Genomic DNA, 20107 nt, shown 5'->3' with positions numbered 1-20107 from the left:
TACTATTATTTGAGTAGTGATTTTGCTTATATGTCACATTTTCCATGATTTTAGTCTAATCATCAGTTTTAATAAATAATACATATTTTTTCAGTTAAAATATTATTAAAATATAATTCATTATTTACCTGATTACAAATTAATATTATAAATTTATCTAAGAAAATTAATGAAAAACGTTTTTGAAAAAAAAGAAAGATAATCTCATGTATTTGTTTTACGTTTATCTAGTATTCACTAACTTTTATAATTACTAGTATATATATATATATATATATTTTTTTTTGGTCATCATCAGTAGTATATATATAAATATAATAATTAGGTTTATCACTATACTAAAATATTAAAAATAGGTTTATTAAAAAAATTGATTTATATTTGTTTGTAAACGTAATATATCATGGAATATTTTTTATAAATTATTAAATTTATTTTAGTATGAAAATACTAAAAGATATAAGCAATAATAATAAATTTTATTTATGTTTGTTTGTTATTTATGATTTTTCTAAATACTTTTTATTGGGAAGGAATTATCTTTTTAAAATAATTCTCAAAATATCTGCCTCAAGAATTTCAGAGAAATATAACTTTGTTTAAATTACAATTTCTTTAGAATACATTATTTAAAGAAAATTGTGATTCTATTTTATAAAAACTGTTTTTCAAAATTATTTGTTTTAGTTATACTTATTAAGTTTAAAATTTAAAAGACCATTTTGAAACTAAGAGATTATGATTTTATAATAAAAATGATATTTAATCTCTATATTAGAAGAAAATAGCTTTGATAAAAAAATAGCAATCTCTTTTTTAAATGAAAAATAAAGATTGACTATGGCATATTTTTCCCTCTATTATATCATTTAAAAATGAATATAATAATATATATCAAATGTTGTTATCTTATACATTATATATTAATGTTCTATTTGTCAACATGGTCAGTCTCTTTGAGTGTTTGTTATTATTTACTTTGATTAATATAATATGTAGAGTTGGATTAGGTTTAATTTTTTTTTTTGCTTTCAATTTATTTTGAGATTTTGTAGGTTTTGGTAATTTCAAGAATTTGGTCTAATAATATCCCTTTATAATAGCAGTTATATATTTATTTATTTAATTAGACAATTGATTATAAATTAATGTAAGAAATTGTTTAAAGATAATAACATATTTTAAAATAATAAAATATTGACATTGTTATACAAATAATGTCTTTAAATTAATAAAATTTAAAATTTAAAATTTAAGAAATTGAATGATTCATAAAAATATTAAAAATTTATTTTTTGACTTAAAATTATTGATCTTTAAATTTATTAGTACATTTATTAATAAATAACTATAAAATAATTATGTCTGCATGTGCGGGTAAAACACCTAGTATATTGAATAATTGTGAACTAATATGTATATAATTAAATTGGAACAATCCCTCTTGTTTATTTACAATAATTTTTAGGGTTTTTTGCAGATTTGACTCAAAACATAAAGTCAAACACAAAACTAATCTCTCCTTCTTTTTTTTTTATTTTTGTTCTGATCTATTCACCCCACATGTTCACATTATTTACGAAAATGCCATTAATTTTTTTTTTCCAAAAATGGCTTTTTTACTCTCTCAACCTCATCATCTTCAAGTATTTACAAGATTGACATTACCATCAATACTCCAACCACCATGAACAACCAATTTGAAACTTTTAAAGCACCTAAAATCGATTTACACTCTCTCTTTCTCACTTGTTATGACTTTTTCGTACGTCGTCTACCTGGACGACTTTCAGGTAAGTCGTCTGGGTAAAGTTAAATGTTTAAGTTTCTTTTTCGAATTGCAAACTAACCTGAAAAGACTTACAAATAAGTCGTCTAGCTTTAATAAAATATTGAAAATTTTGTTTACCTAGAGACGACTTACTGGTAAGTCATCCAGGAAAAATCAAATATCTGATACAATTGGGTCAAATGCAAAACTAACCCGTTTATCCTCTACGGCTTTACCTGTAAGTCGTCTAAATGTTTTTTTTTAACAAACAAAGCTGGACGACTTACAAGTAAGTCGTCCTATTTAAAATTCAATTGTAAAAATGACCTGTTTGGACGATTTACTGGTAAGTCTTCCAGACGACTTACTGGTATGTCGTCTGCGTATAATTAGTAATGTGTTTTATTAATGTGTTTACTAATGTGTTTTATTTTGATTTTTTGTAGATGATGCGTCAGTTACATGCAGTGTATGGAGAATGGTTTTTGAAAGATTTCCGTTGGGATTTTGTGGTTGATAATGTCAAAGGAGCGAGAATCATTTTTTGGGGGAAGGTTCGACACATGCTGAACTTCTTGCAATGGCTCAAGAAGATTTCAACCTGGACATGAGCACATAATCTGTGGAGATAACCTACTCATTACCAGCAGAAATGATGCCGGCTTCAGACACCCCTCCTATTCATGTTACAAGTGATAGACAAGTTAGAAACTTTCTCGAGATAACCAAAACGCATGGAGTACGGCTTTGTGTATCAAGCCGTAGCAAGGAGGAAACGGTTTCAGAGTTCAGGGAAGAAGATGATGAAGCTGATGAAGCTGGTGAATGTTTTGAAGATGATGATGATGATTTGGTTGAAGATAAAAATCATGATGGGGAGGAGGACGATGGGGAGGAGGACGATGGGGAGGAGGATGATGGGGAAGAGGATACTGGTATCTTTACTGTTGCTGAAGCGGACGAGAATGGTGAGGATTACAGTGTTTATGAAAAGGTTGAAGATGAGGATGAGGAATATGATGATATGTGTTTTGAAGATATCAAAAAGATTGAAGGAGGAAGATCGAATGGTAACAGTATCTATGTCAACCAGAGTTTTGTTAGCAAGGATGCACTGCTTTCAGAGCTGCGGTTGACAGCAGTAAGGTTTAAGTTCTCCTTCACAATATACAAGTCAACGAAAACTCTCCTTGTGACAACATGTCCGGTTAGTGGTTGTCAATGGAAGGTCAGAGCGAGTGTGAAACATGGGACAAACACGTTTTGGGTAACAAAGTATGTGGAAAAACATACATGCTCAGTGCGAGACCGACTCGCTTAGCGGAGACACTATACTACAAAGTATGTTGGTAGGCTTTTCATTGATCGTGTTGGAATCATTGATGGGTTGAATTCGCAGCATATCACTGATGCTATGAAGAACATGTTTGGCATGACGCTTGATTACACCACTTCATATAGAGTACTTTTATATGCACAAACATTAGTGAGAGGATCAGCAGAAGATGGGTATTCGCGTCTGCCATCATATTTCGAGCAAATCTCCTTAGCAAATCCCGATTCTATCACGGCTATAGAACTTGATTCTATCAATAGATTTAAGTATATATTTCTCGCTTTTGGAGCTTCTATCAAAGGTTTTAAGTATCAGAGAAGGGTCATTGTGGTGGATGGGACTCACCTAAGTGGGAAGTATGGAGGTGTTATGTTAGTTGCAGCCGCACAAGATGGGAATTTTCAGATATTTCCATTGGCTTTTGGGATCGTAGATGCTGAAGATGAACCTTCTTGGGAATGGTTTTTCACAAAATTGGCTAGTTGTGTATCTGATGAGCAGCCTCTAGTGATAGTCTCCGACCGGCACGCGGCCATTAAAAGTGCGTGTGATAAGGTGTTTCCTTGGGCAACCCGAGGAATATGTTATTATTACCTTCAAGATAACATTGTCAAAAAGTATAAAGGGAAGCATCTCTTGTACTTGGTGAAAGGTGCTGCTTATGCTCATATGGTTTCAGATTTTAACCGGTACATGGCTGAGATACAGAGTGCAAACCCGGACCTTGCAACGTATTTGTAGAATGCCGACGTCAGACTATGGTCAAGGGTTTATTGTCAGGGGGACATGTACAACATAAAGACAAGCAACATCGCTGAATCTATTAATTCCGCTCTGAAGAAAGCTAGAGGATTTCCGGTTCAGTTCTTGTTGGAGTTCATAAGGGAGAAGCTAGGAAAGTGGTTTTGGAAAAGTAGAGAAGATGCTTTGAGTCTCCCAACTCAACATAGTCGAGGTTGAATACTTGCTTGCTGTTCGATCGGAGATAGCGGATACGATGATGGTACAACCAATTGATGGATGGCGATTCTTTGTGAAAGGTGGCAAAATGGACTGTGTGGTTGATTTGGAACATGGAAAGTGTGATTGTGGTGCCTATGCAGTGGAGAAAATACATTGCTCTCATACTATAGCTGCTGGAACATATGTTGGTTTGCATATCTCCACACTTGTATGTCCAGTGTACTCAAAGGATTTTCTGTTTGCAGGATACTCAGAGAATATATATCCTTGTGCTGGACAACAAGTTGAGGAACGCACATGCTTTCCTCCGGAGGTAAAGCGTGGTCCAGAAAGAAAAGAAGAAATCAAGATGGCAATCTTGGTTGGAGCTATCCAGGATGAGAGCACGCAAACCCCGGAAGCAACACATGGTTTATAGATGCTCAAAATGCAAGGAAACTGGCCATACGAAACCACAATGTAAGGAATGACGTGGACGACTTTCAAGTAAGTCGTCCATAAGGTCGTCCAGTTAGTCGTCCAGGGTTTTTTCTTCCAGAAGACCTTCAAGTTAGTTGTCCAGTGTCTAGTCTTCCAGAAGACCTTCACGTAAGTCTTCCAGAAGGTCGTCCAGTTAGTCGTTCAGGGTGTTTCCTTCCAGAAGACCTTCAAGTTAGTCGTCCAGTGCTTAGTCTTTCAGAATACCTTCACGTAAGTCGTCTGGAAGGTCGTCCAGTTAGTCATCCAGGGTTTTTTCTTCCAGAAGACCTTCAAGTTAGCTGTCTTGTGTTTAGTCTTCCAGAAGACCTTCAAGTAAGTCGTCCAGAAGACCTTCACGTAAGTCGTCCAGAGTTTTTTTTTTTCAGAAGACCTTCAATTAAGTCATCCAGGAGGTCATCCAGTGTTTAGTCTATGTATTAAAAACTTGTGTTATGAACTTATTTGTGTCTACTTCTTAGTCTATGTATTAAAAACTTGTGTTATGAACTTATTTGTGTCTACTTCTTAGTCTATGTATTAAAAACTTGTGTTATGAACTTATTTGTGTCTACTTCTTTGTCAAATTGCCCTTTATATTATCCGAAAGGTTACAAAAGGTCACTGCACAGAAGACTTTCCAGACTACTTATAGTTAAGTCGTCCAACATTCCAGATGACTTAACTGTAAGTCTTCTGAGCAGAAAATAGGTTACAAAATAAAAATCAAGTTCAAATACACACATCAGCCTAATCTATCATACAAAATAATATAACGTAGCCTGTTTATCACCCCTCATACGCACCCAGGTTGGCATCATTGTCCTTTTTTACGAACTCATGCGCGTCAGGAAGCTCTTGAAATATATCCACCGCCATCTTATCCCTCATAGTCTTCCCGTTGGCCTTAGCAAAGACATTCAATGTACTTTAGAGTGTACACGCCACAATCACCAGCTCGGGCCAGAGGTATATTGTCCGGTCTCTCAAATGTGAATGGCTCCAGGCTGTATTGGGCACGTTGTTCGTCTGAGGAAGAACACTCAACAAGCAGATAAGGGACCATGTGGAGAAAAGGTTCCATTACTACATCGAGTTCTTCTGGGGAGATACTGGAACAAATGCTGTAAAAGACGACTATGTGCCTCTTAGGGATCGATATCCACATAGCAATCCAATGATTGCCTTTATAGTTCACTGGCGCATAGATATCATCAATATCCGTTCCCCAAACCTTGTTCGATTGGCAAAATGATGGTATAGAGCCTGAATAATAGTTCCATGCCCCACCAGGGAGTCTTCTTCCTAAACCGTTCTGATCGGGCTCCGAGTCCTTAAAATCCTTGAAGTTGAATCTCCATTGCTGAGCAAAGAGATGATCAGCGAAGCACATTCTCTCGCTCCTGAAATGTTGTGGGTTAGCGTGGTACCTCTTCCTCAGCACATTAATCCAATCATCAATATGCTACATATAAAATAGGGTACAAGTCAGAAGATATCAGACGAATTAAGTCGTCTACAAAGAAAACTTAACAAACGACTTACAAGTAATTCGTTGACGAATTAAGTCGTCTGGTAAGCCGTCTACGTAGACGACTTATTAGACGACTTATTGGTAAGTCGTCTACAAAGAAGACTTATCAGAAAGTCATCTAAGTCATAGCAGAAGACTTACACAGTCCTCCAGCCACTCTAAAGACGTCTGGAGGGTGTTATATCACCAAGTTCTACTTGTACGTGGTTTTTTATCTTGAGCTGCTCTATAATGACTGCAACACACAAAATGTTGAAAAGCAATCAGTTTTTGTAGACTAAAGCAAGCTATTATGGGAAAAGCAAACACTTACAGACAAGTTTTTAACCAATTCGCGAGCTCCTTAAACTTCTTCTTGTCAATTGGTGCAAAAGGATTATAGCCTGGATAAAGCTTTTGGTTTGGAATGATCACTTTGGTCGTGGGGTTTGCCGTATAAGGAGATTTCTGTGAGGCAGCAAGTCTCCTAGCATCCTCCTTCTGTAAATCCGAAACAGTGGACAGATTTTTGTCCAATAGAACAAGGCTCGGTTCTGGAGCTTTATCTTTCGAGGAACTATCATCTGCAGGCACATCTGGACCTTTATCCCCTTTATCCTCCGGCAACCTATTCCTTCCCGCGTTCGTCCCATTAACACTTTCACTCTGCAATATACAAGATGGGTTTATACAATAATAACCAAAGATCCATTTCAAAAAATAATAACCAATGAGTGTCTTCAAACATGAAACAAAAGTAAAATACAAAATCCATACACTATAAACAAAGCACACATGTTCTGACATACAAGAAACAAAGCAAATGCAACTTTTCAGTTCTTATTCTTAAGACTTTGTCTAGTCAATCTCTTGTTGGGAGAAGATTCGTTACTAACCCCGGGTTCGAGTGTGGTTTTAGGTGGAGAGGTAGTGTTTTGAGATGATGTCCATGTCCCTCTGTTTTGAGATGATGTCCCTGTCCCTTTCCGTTTTGTGGTGATACCAACCTTCTTCTCCACAGCTTCCATCCTTTTCGACAGATACTTGATCTCCTTAAGGCACGTACCAAACCCTTCGCTCATGGCATCAACTATGTCCTTGAACATGATTTTAATATCCTCTTTGCTCAACCCACCAACAGTCATAGTCACCTCTGAACGAGCCACCATATGAACCTCTTCACTAGACTCTGCAGGTGCCTCTTCACTACCCTCTGCACGTGCCTCTTTACGAGCTTTCTTCAGAGGTCTTGCACTGTCTTCCTTCACTACTTTTTTCTTTTTTGGAATCACAACCGCCGGCTTTGTACTGACGCTAGTACCGGTGACTTCCCAGCATTCCAGAGTCCACTTCCACGGTTTCTTCACATACATGAGTTTAATTATGTTCTCCGCGGGCGTGTCCTCAACATCCAATTCGCATTTTGGAAATATTTCAGCAATGTCCTTCTCAACAAAGTTGATCACTCTAGTCTGCAGTAAATAGAAGATATGCACTTAGATATTTGACGAATTAAGAAAGATGGAAAGAAAAGACTTCGCAGACGACTTATAATAAAGTCGTCTGGAAAGTTTTCCTGCTGGACGACTTGAGACGACTTAATTATAAGTCTTCTACTAAGTCTTCCAGCTAGAAGACTTTCCAGACGACTTACTTATAAGTCTTCTACTAAGTCTTCCAGCTGGAAGACTTACCAGACGACTTAATTATAAGTTTTCTGAGATGTCGTCCAGATTGAAGTAAATACCTGATCGAGGACAGCGTCTTTAAAGCGTCTGCGTCCTTTGCCACCCTTGTAAGCCAGTATCGGTGGAGACGGATAGTTTGGGAGAGGTTTACCATAAGTAGCACCCAATTCCGGCAGAGCTGTGTACACCCAGACCTGGAGAGCTTGCGCAACCCCATTAATAGTGTAACAACCCGAAATATCTTTGCCCTTCACAGAGTCCATCAGCACCTTAAACACACTCTCCCCCATGGATAATTCTCAAACCGTTCTAGCTCCATTACTAGCCTTGCCAGACTAACCTGTGTAGGGGTTGAATACTATCTCCCTTCAATATATACAGTGAAGATGACAAGGTACGCGAGCCGCTTGTGATCATCCCGAGACCACTATTCGCATCTCCCAAATGCTGCTATTATCTCCTCAGTAGATGGCCCATCTTCGACATGAACTCCCAACATCCCCCAGAAAGAAGACAACTCCCTTGTAACAACACATTGAGGTCTCTCAAGGTCCTCGATGTACTCGCAGTTTAGACCAGCTAGGTTTTCAAACTCTAACAGTGAAAATCTCACAGGTTCTGGACCAACGACACTCCACAGCTCATACTTCTTCTTTATGTCCAGCTGGAAACCGAGCATGTAGTGAACCAGCCTTGAAGCCCACTCAAATCCCAGCTCTTGGAACTTGATGAAAACTCCCAACTTCGACTCCTTCAGCTGTTCATATTCGTCATCATGAAGAGCTTTCTTTAAAGCAGTATGCAACGCCCAACAAGTATTATACGAAATGCTATGCCCTGCGGGGGGCTCTTCCCCTATTGTATGTATCCTACGGGGGAGTTCTGGTAAATCCATTTTTTTGCCTGCAAAACATTCAAAGCAAAGCATCTCAAAACAATCAAAGAAAACCATCTTATAATTAAGTCGTCTGGCAAGTCTTCCAAGACAGAACATTTTAAAGCCGACCTGGAAATTCGGAGAAGATATAGTCGCCTTCGACGTAGCGGTTATATATCGGCAAAAATAGACGTGAAAAAAAGAACGAGTGTATAAATTGATAGAGACAACGTTTTATGTTCATCTTTTCCTCAATCAATCACTCGACAGTAAGAGATATAACTTACTGGCGGCGGAGTTCAATGAGACGCCTCTGAGAGAATGCGCGCTAGGGTTTCCTTTCAGATCTTAAATAGAGGAAGCGGCTGTGAGAACGGTGGTGAGAACGACGGTGATAACGGCGGAGAGATAACCGGCAGTGAGAACGACTGATTAGAGAGAATCGACGGAAATCGCCTTCGAAATCGCCGGTAAACGGATATCTGAGATTTGGGAGAAACGGCGTTAAGGTTTTCTGAATTTCGTGAAAAAGTGAATTAAAAAAACACCTTATATATGGCCGGTAAATAATCCGGTTAGGTTTAAAAGTACATTATAAAATTAAAGGTTCGGTCCGGTTTGGACGACTTACTAGTAAGTCGTCTGTTGAATATTGTACATCAGACGACTTACTTATAAGTCGTCACAAACCCTAAATTTAACCCCTAAATTAAATTGACTAAATTAACTAACTAACCACGTTATAAAGCCGTAATTATACTTAAATAGTGTTTACTATACACAGAAATAAACACACTTAGGTAAATTTTAAAGTTTTCAAAAAACCATTTATACATTCCAAAATCCAACCCTAAGAACACATACAATACTACAGCATATGTTGGCAAAACCTAAACCAAAGAATATCATGACTCACTATTTTCACTCATCTATGTTGAAAACAATTAACTTTTGTTATATCTTAATTTATATCTCTTAAAACATATGTTAATTACATGATTTTAATTTTTCACTTATCAAAATATTTTTTACAAAAATTTTAAATTATTTTTAAGTAGAACTAGTCCAGATGACTTTCACGTAAGTCGTCTGGACGACTTACGGAGGATAGAAACGTAAAAAAATCAGTTTTTTTGTTTGTTCACAAGGGGCCGGTTGTAATTTCAATAGTCTTTTAGGTTACTTTTGCATTTGATTCAAGTTTGGGTTTATTTTTGCATTATAAATCAAGTTGTGAGTCACATTTGGAAATTTTCCCTAATTTTAATTGGTAAATAAATAAAAATAATCATTTTAGTTATTTTATATTATATAATTAAATTTTAATTACACTGACATAAAGATATAGTTTTTTAATATGAATATTTATTAATTGAGGCTTTCTACTCATATAATTTTATTAAAATTTGTATATTTGTTGTACCAAAAGAATAAAACCATTAATCACAAAAATTTTAGTGTAAGATTTTTAATAATTTATAATCGTTTTAAAAATTCAATGAAAAATTTAAAATTAAAATATTTAGGTCTCAATACTTTTTTCAATGAAAATTTTGAAATTAAAATATTTATGTATTCTATATGGTATATAGTTTTATTTTCATAATATTTATATATATATATATATTTAATCTGAATATCTATTAAATGAAACTTCTTATTCTTATGATTTTATGATCATTTGTATCTTGTTATAATTAAAAAAGTTAAACCGCTGATCACAAATTTCTTAACGTGAGACTTTTAACAATATTAGTTATTTATATTTATTTTAAAAAAATCAAAATATAACATATAAACAAAAATCTATTTTTTTTATTATATGATTAATGTGATTTATTTAGTTTTTTTAATGATATAAAATTAAACAAAAATGATGAATGATACAAAAATTGTTATCAAAATTTTATTATTCAAAATCATTAATTGTCATATATATATGTTAATTATATTAAATAATTTCATAACTTTTATTTAAGGAAATAAAGAAGAATATTCTTCTGTACACTATTAATCAATTTGATATTTAGTTTAATAACAGTATAATATATTTTTAAATAGACCAGCTAATTTTTAAAAGAATTTTTAAAATCATGCTATTGATGATCCGTGGCTACAAACAGTGTTGTAAAGGTTCTCAATTAATGTATAACTGTATAAGGGATTGGCTGTCCAAATTCAATAATTTGAAAATGTTAGGGTAATTAAATAATTTCATAGCAAAGATTGTCTTAATAATAAGTTAACAGTATTGAACAACTGGACTATATTTGGAAAAAACGGACCAATAAATTTTCATAGTGGACATTTTAGTTGCCGTAATTTTCGAAGGAAGATCATTGCATTTACTATAAAATTTTCGTGATGAGAAAGCTCAATTTAAAGATTATACTCGGTCTTTATGAAAAATTATCTTTGTTTCCAAATTTCGTAGGTAGATCATGTAACACAAATTTGTGTATTGATCAAGTGCGGGATTTTAAATATTGCATAGCCTTCATGTCTGCTCCAAGTTTCCTATTCAATTATCAATTTTTCTTCGAGTATTAGAAGGACCGTAATTTATGCTTTTGTTTTTAATTAAAATTTCGGAAATAAATTTTGAGTTATTCACTTGAAAGCACCCATGAAAAACAGTTCTGAAGCATCTAAAATGACCTTGGAAATAGAGAAAAATGTACACAACAATCCATATGAAAATTTAAAATTGCAGTGATCGGGGATGAATTTCATCTATTTGAACTTGCACTTTGATGTATGTTTAGAACGTGTGTGATAATATAATGAAAATACATGAGATCTTTATGATCACTTATATTGCAAGTTCGTTGCTTGTGTTGTTATAGAGGACACTTGTAAAATGATATGCTCACCCATCTTTATTACCTACCTTTATTCAAGTAAATCTAGCTATTCTCATGTCCTTGCTGAGTTCATAACTTATCTTTTCTACAGTCGTTTACTATTGTATTTGATTTCCAGTTCATTAGTGATTCAATAGCCATTATATGTTTTTGTTGAAGTTATTTTCTTGAACCATTCTTCTGCAGGTTATATAATGCAGGTTATATAATGCAGGTTATATAATGTAACATGTGCGTTAAAAAGTGATGGAACTCTTTGAGCTTGTCTTCGTAAATTTATTCTGCAGGTTAGATAATGGAAAATAGGTTTCCAATCAGGTGTGAAAGAGCACACATCAATTATTAGTATATTGTATATAATACTATACGATATACAACTTTATTAGTGTCGCTGTTAGTTTATATATAAAGTCAGACCAATGGCACTATTAGTAAATACTCTAAATATGATTAGGTATATTTAAAAGTACTTTCAGGAGAGCTCTCATGCTGACACATCAGCAAATAACATACCTGTAAATATGTTATACTTTAAAGGTTACTTTTTAAAATTGCTTCTCTTTTAATAATAAAGGAATGTGTATATTTTGATAAATGACATAGATAGGTCATATATATTCTCTGATTTTCTGTGGAAGGTTTGTCGAGTTGCAAAAATGTTGTAATTTGAAAGTTGCACTGCAAAATGCATCTGCTTTTCCCAGTTCAGTTCAAGTCAAAGGTCCGAATTTTACAGAATCTTCCCTAGTTTGGCTCCAAAACAAGAACCGATCTCGAGGAAAGTCAGTTGCGAAGACAATGGCAGTCAGAGTAGACGTTGTTTCATGAATATTAAACCTCCTGGTGAAGTTAATTTTGTGTACATTGTATGCGTAGGAAGCCAAAAACCAAATTGACATAAATGATATATATATGTACGTGATGTTAAGGAAACCGATGAATCGAAAAAGATGAAATGAAAACGTTTTCGAAAAACAGATCGTTGAGTCGAGATAAATATCTTTCTTTAGCTCTTAATACGAATTACTGTTTCGGATTAAACCACAACTAGGTAGTAATCCGAGCTGTGTGCGGGGTAAAATAATTGATTATATTATTCATTTTACGCTGTAATAAGAAATTTATCGTATAGCTTTTTCAAGATATGGACATTCAGATATCCGTTCGGATTCAGTTAATCTATTCAGATTTTGACTTTTAGAGTTAGAAATATAAATATGATTCCGATATTTAAAAATTTGGGTCGAATTTTGATTGGATTTGGTTCGAATAATTGCATGTTCGATTTGGATTCGAGTTCGGGTACCTATTTTAATTATGTAATTTGAACAAATCAAAATATACTTAATCCTCAAAATCCTAAAATAAAAATAATATAAAACATAAACATTTGAATAATTAAAGACTAAATAATTAAAGTTACATAAAAATAGTTCAATTTAAATATTTAGATGGAAAATATATATTTTCAGTATTTTGAACATATTTTGTTATTTTAGATATTTTCATATTAATGAATATCTAATAGATATAAAATTTAAAATAATATAAAACATAAACATTTGAATAATTAAAGACTAAATAATTAAAGTTACATAAAAATAGTTCAATTTAAATATTTAGATGGAAAATATATATTTTCAGTATTTTGAACATATTTTGTTATTTTAGATATTTTCATATTAATGAATATCTAATAGATATAAAATTTAAAATAACTAATATATTTAAGTATATAATTGTGTTTTAGATATTTTCGGTTCTAAAATATTGCAGTTTGAATCGGATTCGGGTCTGGTTATCCAGATATAAAACTTTTAGATTCATTTGAGTACTTAATCAGTTTTAGTTTGTGTTTAGTATTACTTTCAAATCAAGTTCGGTTCTTCGAATCCAAATATTTTACGAAAACTTACTTTCTTCTACAAATATAAAGAAAAATAAATAAATGTAAAAGTAATATGTTAGGCTTATTTTACATACATAATCATTGGATCATACTTTAAAAATACCAATACAAATTGTTGGGAATCGTGTCAATATTGTTGGACATGTTAAAAATTGACGTAGTCTGTAACCAATAATGTGTACTTTCTTATAAAAGTTTTTGGTAAATGTAAAACTAATATGTTAGGCTTATTTTACATACATAATTATTGGACTATACTTTAAAAATACCAATAAAAATGGTTGGACGTCGTGTCAATATTGTTGGACATGTTAAAAAATTGACGTAGTCTATAACCAATAATGTGTACTTTCTTATAAAAGTTCTTGGTAAATATGATAAAAATGATACAGTCGAGTGAAATATATTACAGTTGCGTCAAAAATAATGTGATCTCTTCACTCGGTACATGACTTTTGCTTTTCAATTGATTTTACGAATTTTCTTTTCTTTTAAAGATTTTATGATTTCTGATTTTTTTTAACAATCTGATTATTTTTCTAATTCTTGGTCTGATATGAAAACTCTGTAAAGAAAAAGAATACTTGGCTAAACTAAAGATTCATCTTTGTGTGTGACGTTTTTCACCTCAGTTTCCTTAATTCATAACCAACCACAATTATTTGTTGCTTTCGTATGCATAAACCTCAACCATGGCCAAGTTCGGCAAGATGCGAAACTATCAATTTTTAAAAACATTTTTATTGTGGAATTTTAGTTGATGTGAATTTTAATGATTTTGTAATTTATTTCTCTCAACAATGATATTATTCAGTACTCGTCCAGAGAAAACTTCAATTCACTAATACAAAAGTTAAAATTACGAAAACTATGAGCTGATTATAAAAATCATTGTGTTAACACATTAAATTGTTTGCGATAAAGTTAAGAAAATTAGTGTGTTAACACATTAAATTGTTTGCGATAGATTTAAGAAAATTAGTGTGTTAACACATTAATTGTTAAATGACTATGAGGCTGACATGTAAACATTCTAAAATTAAAATGATTGTAGGGCTGACACGTGTTAATGTGTGTGTGAACACATTTATTGCAAATGCTTATCTTTTAATATATATATAAGGGATAAGATGTCACGCGGCACTCGTGAACAGCCCTACAAACACTCTCGAACCATTCACAATAAGAGATTTTTTTGTTGGTTTCTCGATGGAAATATGTGAAATGAAGAACGAAGAGAGACTGATATTTAAAGAGGAGACGAGGGACGACTTCCCATAATTCTTTCAAAACATGCGTTAGTTAGTGGGAATTTCGCAGAGATCTTGGGGCTTTTAAGTTACGAAAAACTTATTCCCCAAGACTCACTCACTTTCTCTTATCGTTTGAATATCTAGTGAGAGAATAAATTGCATGATGTTTTCGAGATAATTATTTGTCGTTTGTTTTAAATACGTGTTATTTTTTGGAAAAAATGAGCCAAAACGTTACGCTTAACTTAGTCCAAAAAAACATATTATAGTGCCACTGGGGCCACATTCTCCCAAACCCAGGCCCACGCCAAGCTGGTCGGGCGGCGGAGCACGTGGGAAACCATCTCTTCTACTGAACTGTTTAAGCCATGATAACATGAATGCATATATATACTACACAAAATAACATTTCACTTCTCATATGGGACAATCCCATTAATTGACACTTTGGCTGTGCTGGGCTTTTTAATTAAAAGCCAATTTCATTTCTTTCCACAACTTGCCAATTTTTATTTAAGAAATGGGGTTAAAAAAATAATTGGTCCAATAATTTTCTACATGAATATAAATGACTCTAAACATATGCCAACTAACTGAGACTCAATAGATTCTAGCTACGATTCTTAAACTAATCATGAATAGACAGACATGCTTATAGAGAGTGTTTGCGAAAAAATTATTGTGTTTGAGTTGTTGATTTTCTTAAACTTTGAACTACTCGTAGTTAATATTTGTCGTGTTTACTTTACTAGGAGGTGAACATGATGCCTTGAACCACCCGGTGTTTTATGTAGACCGAGATAACTTGCATAATACAGCTTCATTTTCTCGTAGAACTTAGCTCTTTATTGTCTTCATTATGGCCATGAACTATTCCTAGTTTTCATGAGCATAATGAAATTGGATTAAGATGATTCCACTTGAATTCTTATGATTTTAATCCAGAGAATATCATCTGCCATATCTTTCATCGTAAATTTCCCTTTGAGCATGTTATTTGTTTGATTGATATTGTATTCATTGCTTCCAATAATGAGCATATCATCTAAATATAGACATAGCAAAACATAAGTATTTTTGGTATTTTATAGTATATGGATTTATCACATTCTTAATTTTGAAACTATTTGAAGTCATTTCGTTTTCAAATTTTCCGTGTAATTGTTTAAGAGCTTATTTAAGCCCATAAAGTAACTTTACAAGTCGGCATACTTTTCCTTCCTGTCAAAAAATGACAAAACCCTCAAATTTTTTCATGTAAATTTCCTCTTCTAAATCACCATTTAGAAATGCAGTTTTTACATCTATTTCATGGATTTCTAGGCCTCTTGGTACAACAATTGCTATCATCAGCCTTATTGATGTTATTGATGTTATTCTCATTACGAGAGAATAAGTGTCAAAATAGTCGAAACCTTCTTTTTGTCAAAATCCTTGAACTATAAGTCTAACTTTGTATTTACTAGGTGTTCCATTATGGTTTAATTTTTGTTTTAAGATCCATCTACTTACTAATGCTTTGGAGTCTGGTGGTTAATTTCGTTATATACCATGTATAATTTTGCATGATAGAATCAAATTCATTTTTGACAGCTTCGTTCCAAAACAGAGCGTCTGGTAAAGATATGGCTCTACCGAAGTTCGTGGATCATTTTCTACTAAAAATGCCATAAAATTTTTTTCACCAATATATATTTTTCTTTTCGAGATCTTTTGTTCCTTCTTGGTTCATCTTTTATTTCATTTTTTGAAATACCATTTACAGATCCTTCTTGTTTGTCTCATTTTCTGAGACATTGTTGTTGTCTCTTTCTTATCTAGTTTTTATATCCTTTTGTTTGCATAGCATGTAAATTTTTTTTGAAATAGATACATTTTCTTATTCCATGACTGCATTTTCATGTATCTCTGAAAACTCAGATTTTGTGTACCAGAAATCGATAGACACTACTATTATATACATATATCCAATGAAGATGCAATCAACATTTTTAGGTTTAATAGTGATCAGTGGCGAAACTATTTGAAGGGGAGGGGGTCAGCTGACCCCCATGATTTTTACCCCTTGGTTAAGGATAAAATATAATTCTTGCACTTTTCTTAACATTACTAGATATATATAATAATACCGACCCCGGTTAGAGTAATTCCTAGTTCCGCCACTGATAGTGATTTTCTTTAGTGGTGATAACATAACTTAAAGATAAATAAGAGAAATTTCTTAACATATTTTAAGTTAGTTTCTATTTTTCAAAAATACATTTAATCAAAAATACTATGATATTGGGTTTATGGTGTAATGATTATTGTTAAGGTCTAGTAATTACAAGGTGAAGTTGAGTTTATAAATTTCTATAGATGTTTTATAAATTATTCTTAAACATTTAAAATTATTTAAGAGAGTTAATTTTAGTTTTTATCACAAATTTAAGATATATATTAAATAATGATCTTTTAAGTTTATTGTTTTTTTTACAACGAAAGGTCATTCTATTACTCAAACTTGAGGTGGTCTGGGTAATCGGACCGGAATAGAACAACCAATGAAACATAGCTCTCTCTGGAAAGATCTAGCAGTCTTAGCTAAGAAATCTGGAATCTGACTATGTGCTCGTAGAACATGAGTGATCCTGAATTTTGGGAATCATATTTGTAGAGTCTCTATCCTCTGTAACTCCACTCCAAAGCTTGACTAAGCATGAGGTTCCTTAATCATGGCGATCAGCTCCTTACAATCTGTCCCAAGGATCTGGAATGGCGAGTAATATCAAATTTATTGTAATATTGAAAAATTTCTATAATCTATATATATAAAGTAGACTTTTCTCTCTTCTTATGATATGTGGAAGTTGGGTTTGTTGACATGTGTCCTCTTTTTTGTCTTTCTACATTTTAGATCCTTCTTCTTTTAGATTATTGCAATTTGGTTCATTATTTTCTAATTATGCACTATCGAATCTTTCTCACACTAACTATCATCATTTGAAATTTGATAATCTATTTTATTGTTCAAAAAATTGCAAAACGAATAAAGAAATAAGTAAAAAATATAAATGTATTTTAAATATTTAATTTTTTCACAACTAAAAATAACATAAACTTTCACTATTTTATTATTTTTACTATTTTCTATTATTTCATTTACAACTATATATTTATCTTAATATTAACCAATCTAAATCAGAACACATAATCTAAACATAAAACCTCCATAATCATAGAAAAAAAAATACCAAAGTAACACTAACTCAATAAAGGTCCAGAGCTCAAAGGCGATCAAGAACGAAAATTAACTTACCCCACTTTATCATAGAGTGTCTTGGCCAGAACAATCAAAAGTCAGAAAAATGTAGAAAGATAATCTTGAGATAAAGAAATCGCTCGAACACAAAGGAGTGTGATCAATGACCAATGCAAAGAACTAAGAAAGTGGGTTAGAGAAAAAATAATCAACAAAAGGCCAAAATTACCACGAAGCAGGAAGACAAATACATAACGAACGATAAGCACAACCACCAGCTAAGAGGTAAGAATCACCTCACAAACAAGACGCCTATGCCAGTGAAGAACCACAAAACTATGGATAGAAGGGACCAAAGCTCCAAGAGACTAATACCACACACTTTTACTAAGGGAAGGAAGGGAAGAAAAAAACAACCTGAGTGAGGGAGAACGGAAGCCAACCCATGAGAAACCAGAGCCCAGACTTGAGACTAGAAACAATCTTCCAAATCTACAGAGCATACTCGGAGGAAAACACTATCCAAATATGGAGTGGCAAACATGGCAAAAGGGAGAGTCACAGAGACGCAAGCAGCGATGAAAACTGCAACGAGATGAGGGAACACAGATGGAAGGGTAGACAAAACGAAATCATTCAATCGTGGAGCCCTCCTCGAGCTAGAGAAGTCAGATCACCAAAAACTATATCTTGAAAACTAAGATGAGAAGGGACTATCGATGGTAAGCCAACGACGAGGAAAACAACTTCAAAGACGACTAAACTCTGACCCAACCCAAGGAGATGCAGTTCCTAACATGAGCCGAAATCTAAGGAAAAAAAGAGGAGAAAAAGTGAGGAAAAACAAGAGCACATATGTGAGTCTTTTTCGGTGATGTCGAGAATCACAACATAACGAAAAGGTAAAGGAAATGCATAGATGGTGACGACTCAATGTAAAAATATAGGGAGAGAACAAAAAACATGTTTAAAAAGTATTAATTTTTATCCTAAAACTAATAGACTTAGATTTAACAAATGCCTAAATGAAAAATTATTGAAATTCAGTATGCATTACATCACAAACTCACTCCACCACTAATAAGTACTATTATACCCACAACAACACACTATTAAAAAAAACAAACACATAATATATTAGCATATCACCTATTACTACATAACATAATAAAAATACTAAATAATGTTCTTAACAAATAAAGTTGATATCTTGCATAATTCTATTGTTTTATCCATTCACCCATGTGCATTTTGATCATATAGATTAGGATTTAGCCATGTTTAGGTTGCATTTTGCATACATGAGTCTTTATCAGGTATTGGAGTACCACATGGAGTTCTTGGAGACATTTGGGTGCGTTTGGAGCTCAAAAGAAGTGTTTAAAGTGGTCATTGGGCGAGCAAGGCATGGGAGCGACCAGTCCGGAGCGACACCACCAAGTCGCTCTGATCTCCCTATCAGAGCGACCTTACCAGAGCGACAGGGAGAAGCCGCTCGCGTTTTCATCACTCGGAGACGCGAGAACGAGCCCGGAGTGACCTCTCGCAGCGACACAGCGAGGTCGTTCCCGAAGCCTAGAGCGACCTTACCAGAGCGACAGGGAGAAGTCGCTCGCGTTTTCATCACTCGGAGACGCGAGAACGAGCCCGGAGCGACCTCTCGCAGCGACACAGCGAGGTCGCTCCCGAAGCCTGGAGCGACTTGTCGGAGCGACGGGCTGAGGTCGCTGCGCGTTTTAATTTTGCTCGAACTTGTGATTTCTCAAGGGACTTTTGGTCATTTCATTATGCACGTTTTTATTTTCTAAACCTATGTTTTAATACTCTAAGAGCCACCAAGAGGAGGATCATCTTTGTTCTTAGAAAAAACCACCAAAAACCTTTGGAAAGTCATCTCTTTGAATCAATTGATCAGTTTATTATTGAAATTCTGTGTTCTTATCTATTTTCTATGTTTCTCTACATGATTAATCTAAAATCCAACATGGCTTTAAGAGGAATCATGGAGATTAGTGAGTAATCACCTTTTGAATTCATGGGTTAGGGAGATTAAGGGTGATTAGGTTAGAACTAGGATGTTTAAGTGTAGATCATTCATATTTCCTTGCTAGTAGAGTGAACATAATGCATCTTCTGAGTTGGCCACTCAGTAGTTGATCCTTAGGCATTTCCCACCCGAAAGGTGTTCGAGGAAATGCCCGAGACAACTCTTCTTAGCTTTTAGCATACTTTGCTA

The 20107-nt window shown here is 33.7% G+C and overlaps 1 protein-coding gene and 1 pseudogene across 1 annotated transcript; one reads left to right on the top strand and one right to left on the bottom strand.

Annotated features, from left to right (window-relative positions):
* Positions 1-2423: 2423 nt before the first annotated feature.
* LOC103848092 lies at positions 2424-3848 on the top strand. The gene is made up of 2 exons (XM_033273468.1): positions 2424-3046; positions 3125-3848. The coding sequence occupies exons 1-2, from the start codon at positions 2424-2426 to the stop codon at positions 3846-3848; spliced, it is 1347 nt and encodes a 448-aa protein (XP_033129359.1).
* A 1467-nt stretch (positions 3849-5315) lies between these two features.
* LOC103848094 lies at positions 5316-8622 on the bottom strand (annotated as a pseudogene).
* Between the last annotated feature and the right edge of the window lie 11485 nt (positions 8623-20107).

Source organism: Brassica rapa, chromosome A06, assembly GCF_000309985.2.
Source record: "Brassica rapa cultivar Chiifu-401-42 chromosome A06, CAAS_Brap_v3.01, whole genome shotgun sequence".
NCBI classification, from domain to species: Eukaryota; Viridiplantae; Streptophyta; class Magnoliopsida; order Brassicales; family Brassicaceae; genus Brassica; species Brassica rapa.
The sequence above is the reverse complement of the archived record's forward strand: the minus strand, read 5'-3'. Positions and strand labels throughout refer to the sequence as shown.

What these genes read in the sequence shown, in the direction of transcription:
- LOC103848092 (XM_033273468.1), top strand. Translation starts at nt 2,424, where the DNA reads ATGATGCCGGCTTCAGACACCCCTCCTATTCATGTTACAAGTGATAGA. An exon ending in AACACGTTTTGGGTAACAAA is followed by an intron (nt 3,047 to 3,124) that starts GTATGTGGAAAA and finishes GTATGTTGGTAG; the next exon opens with GCTTTTCATTGATCGTGTTG.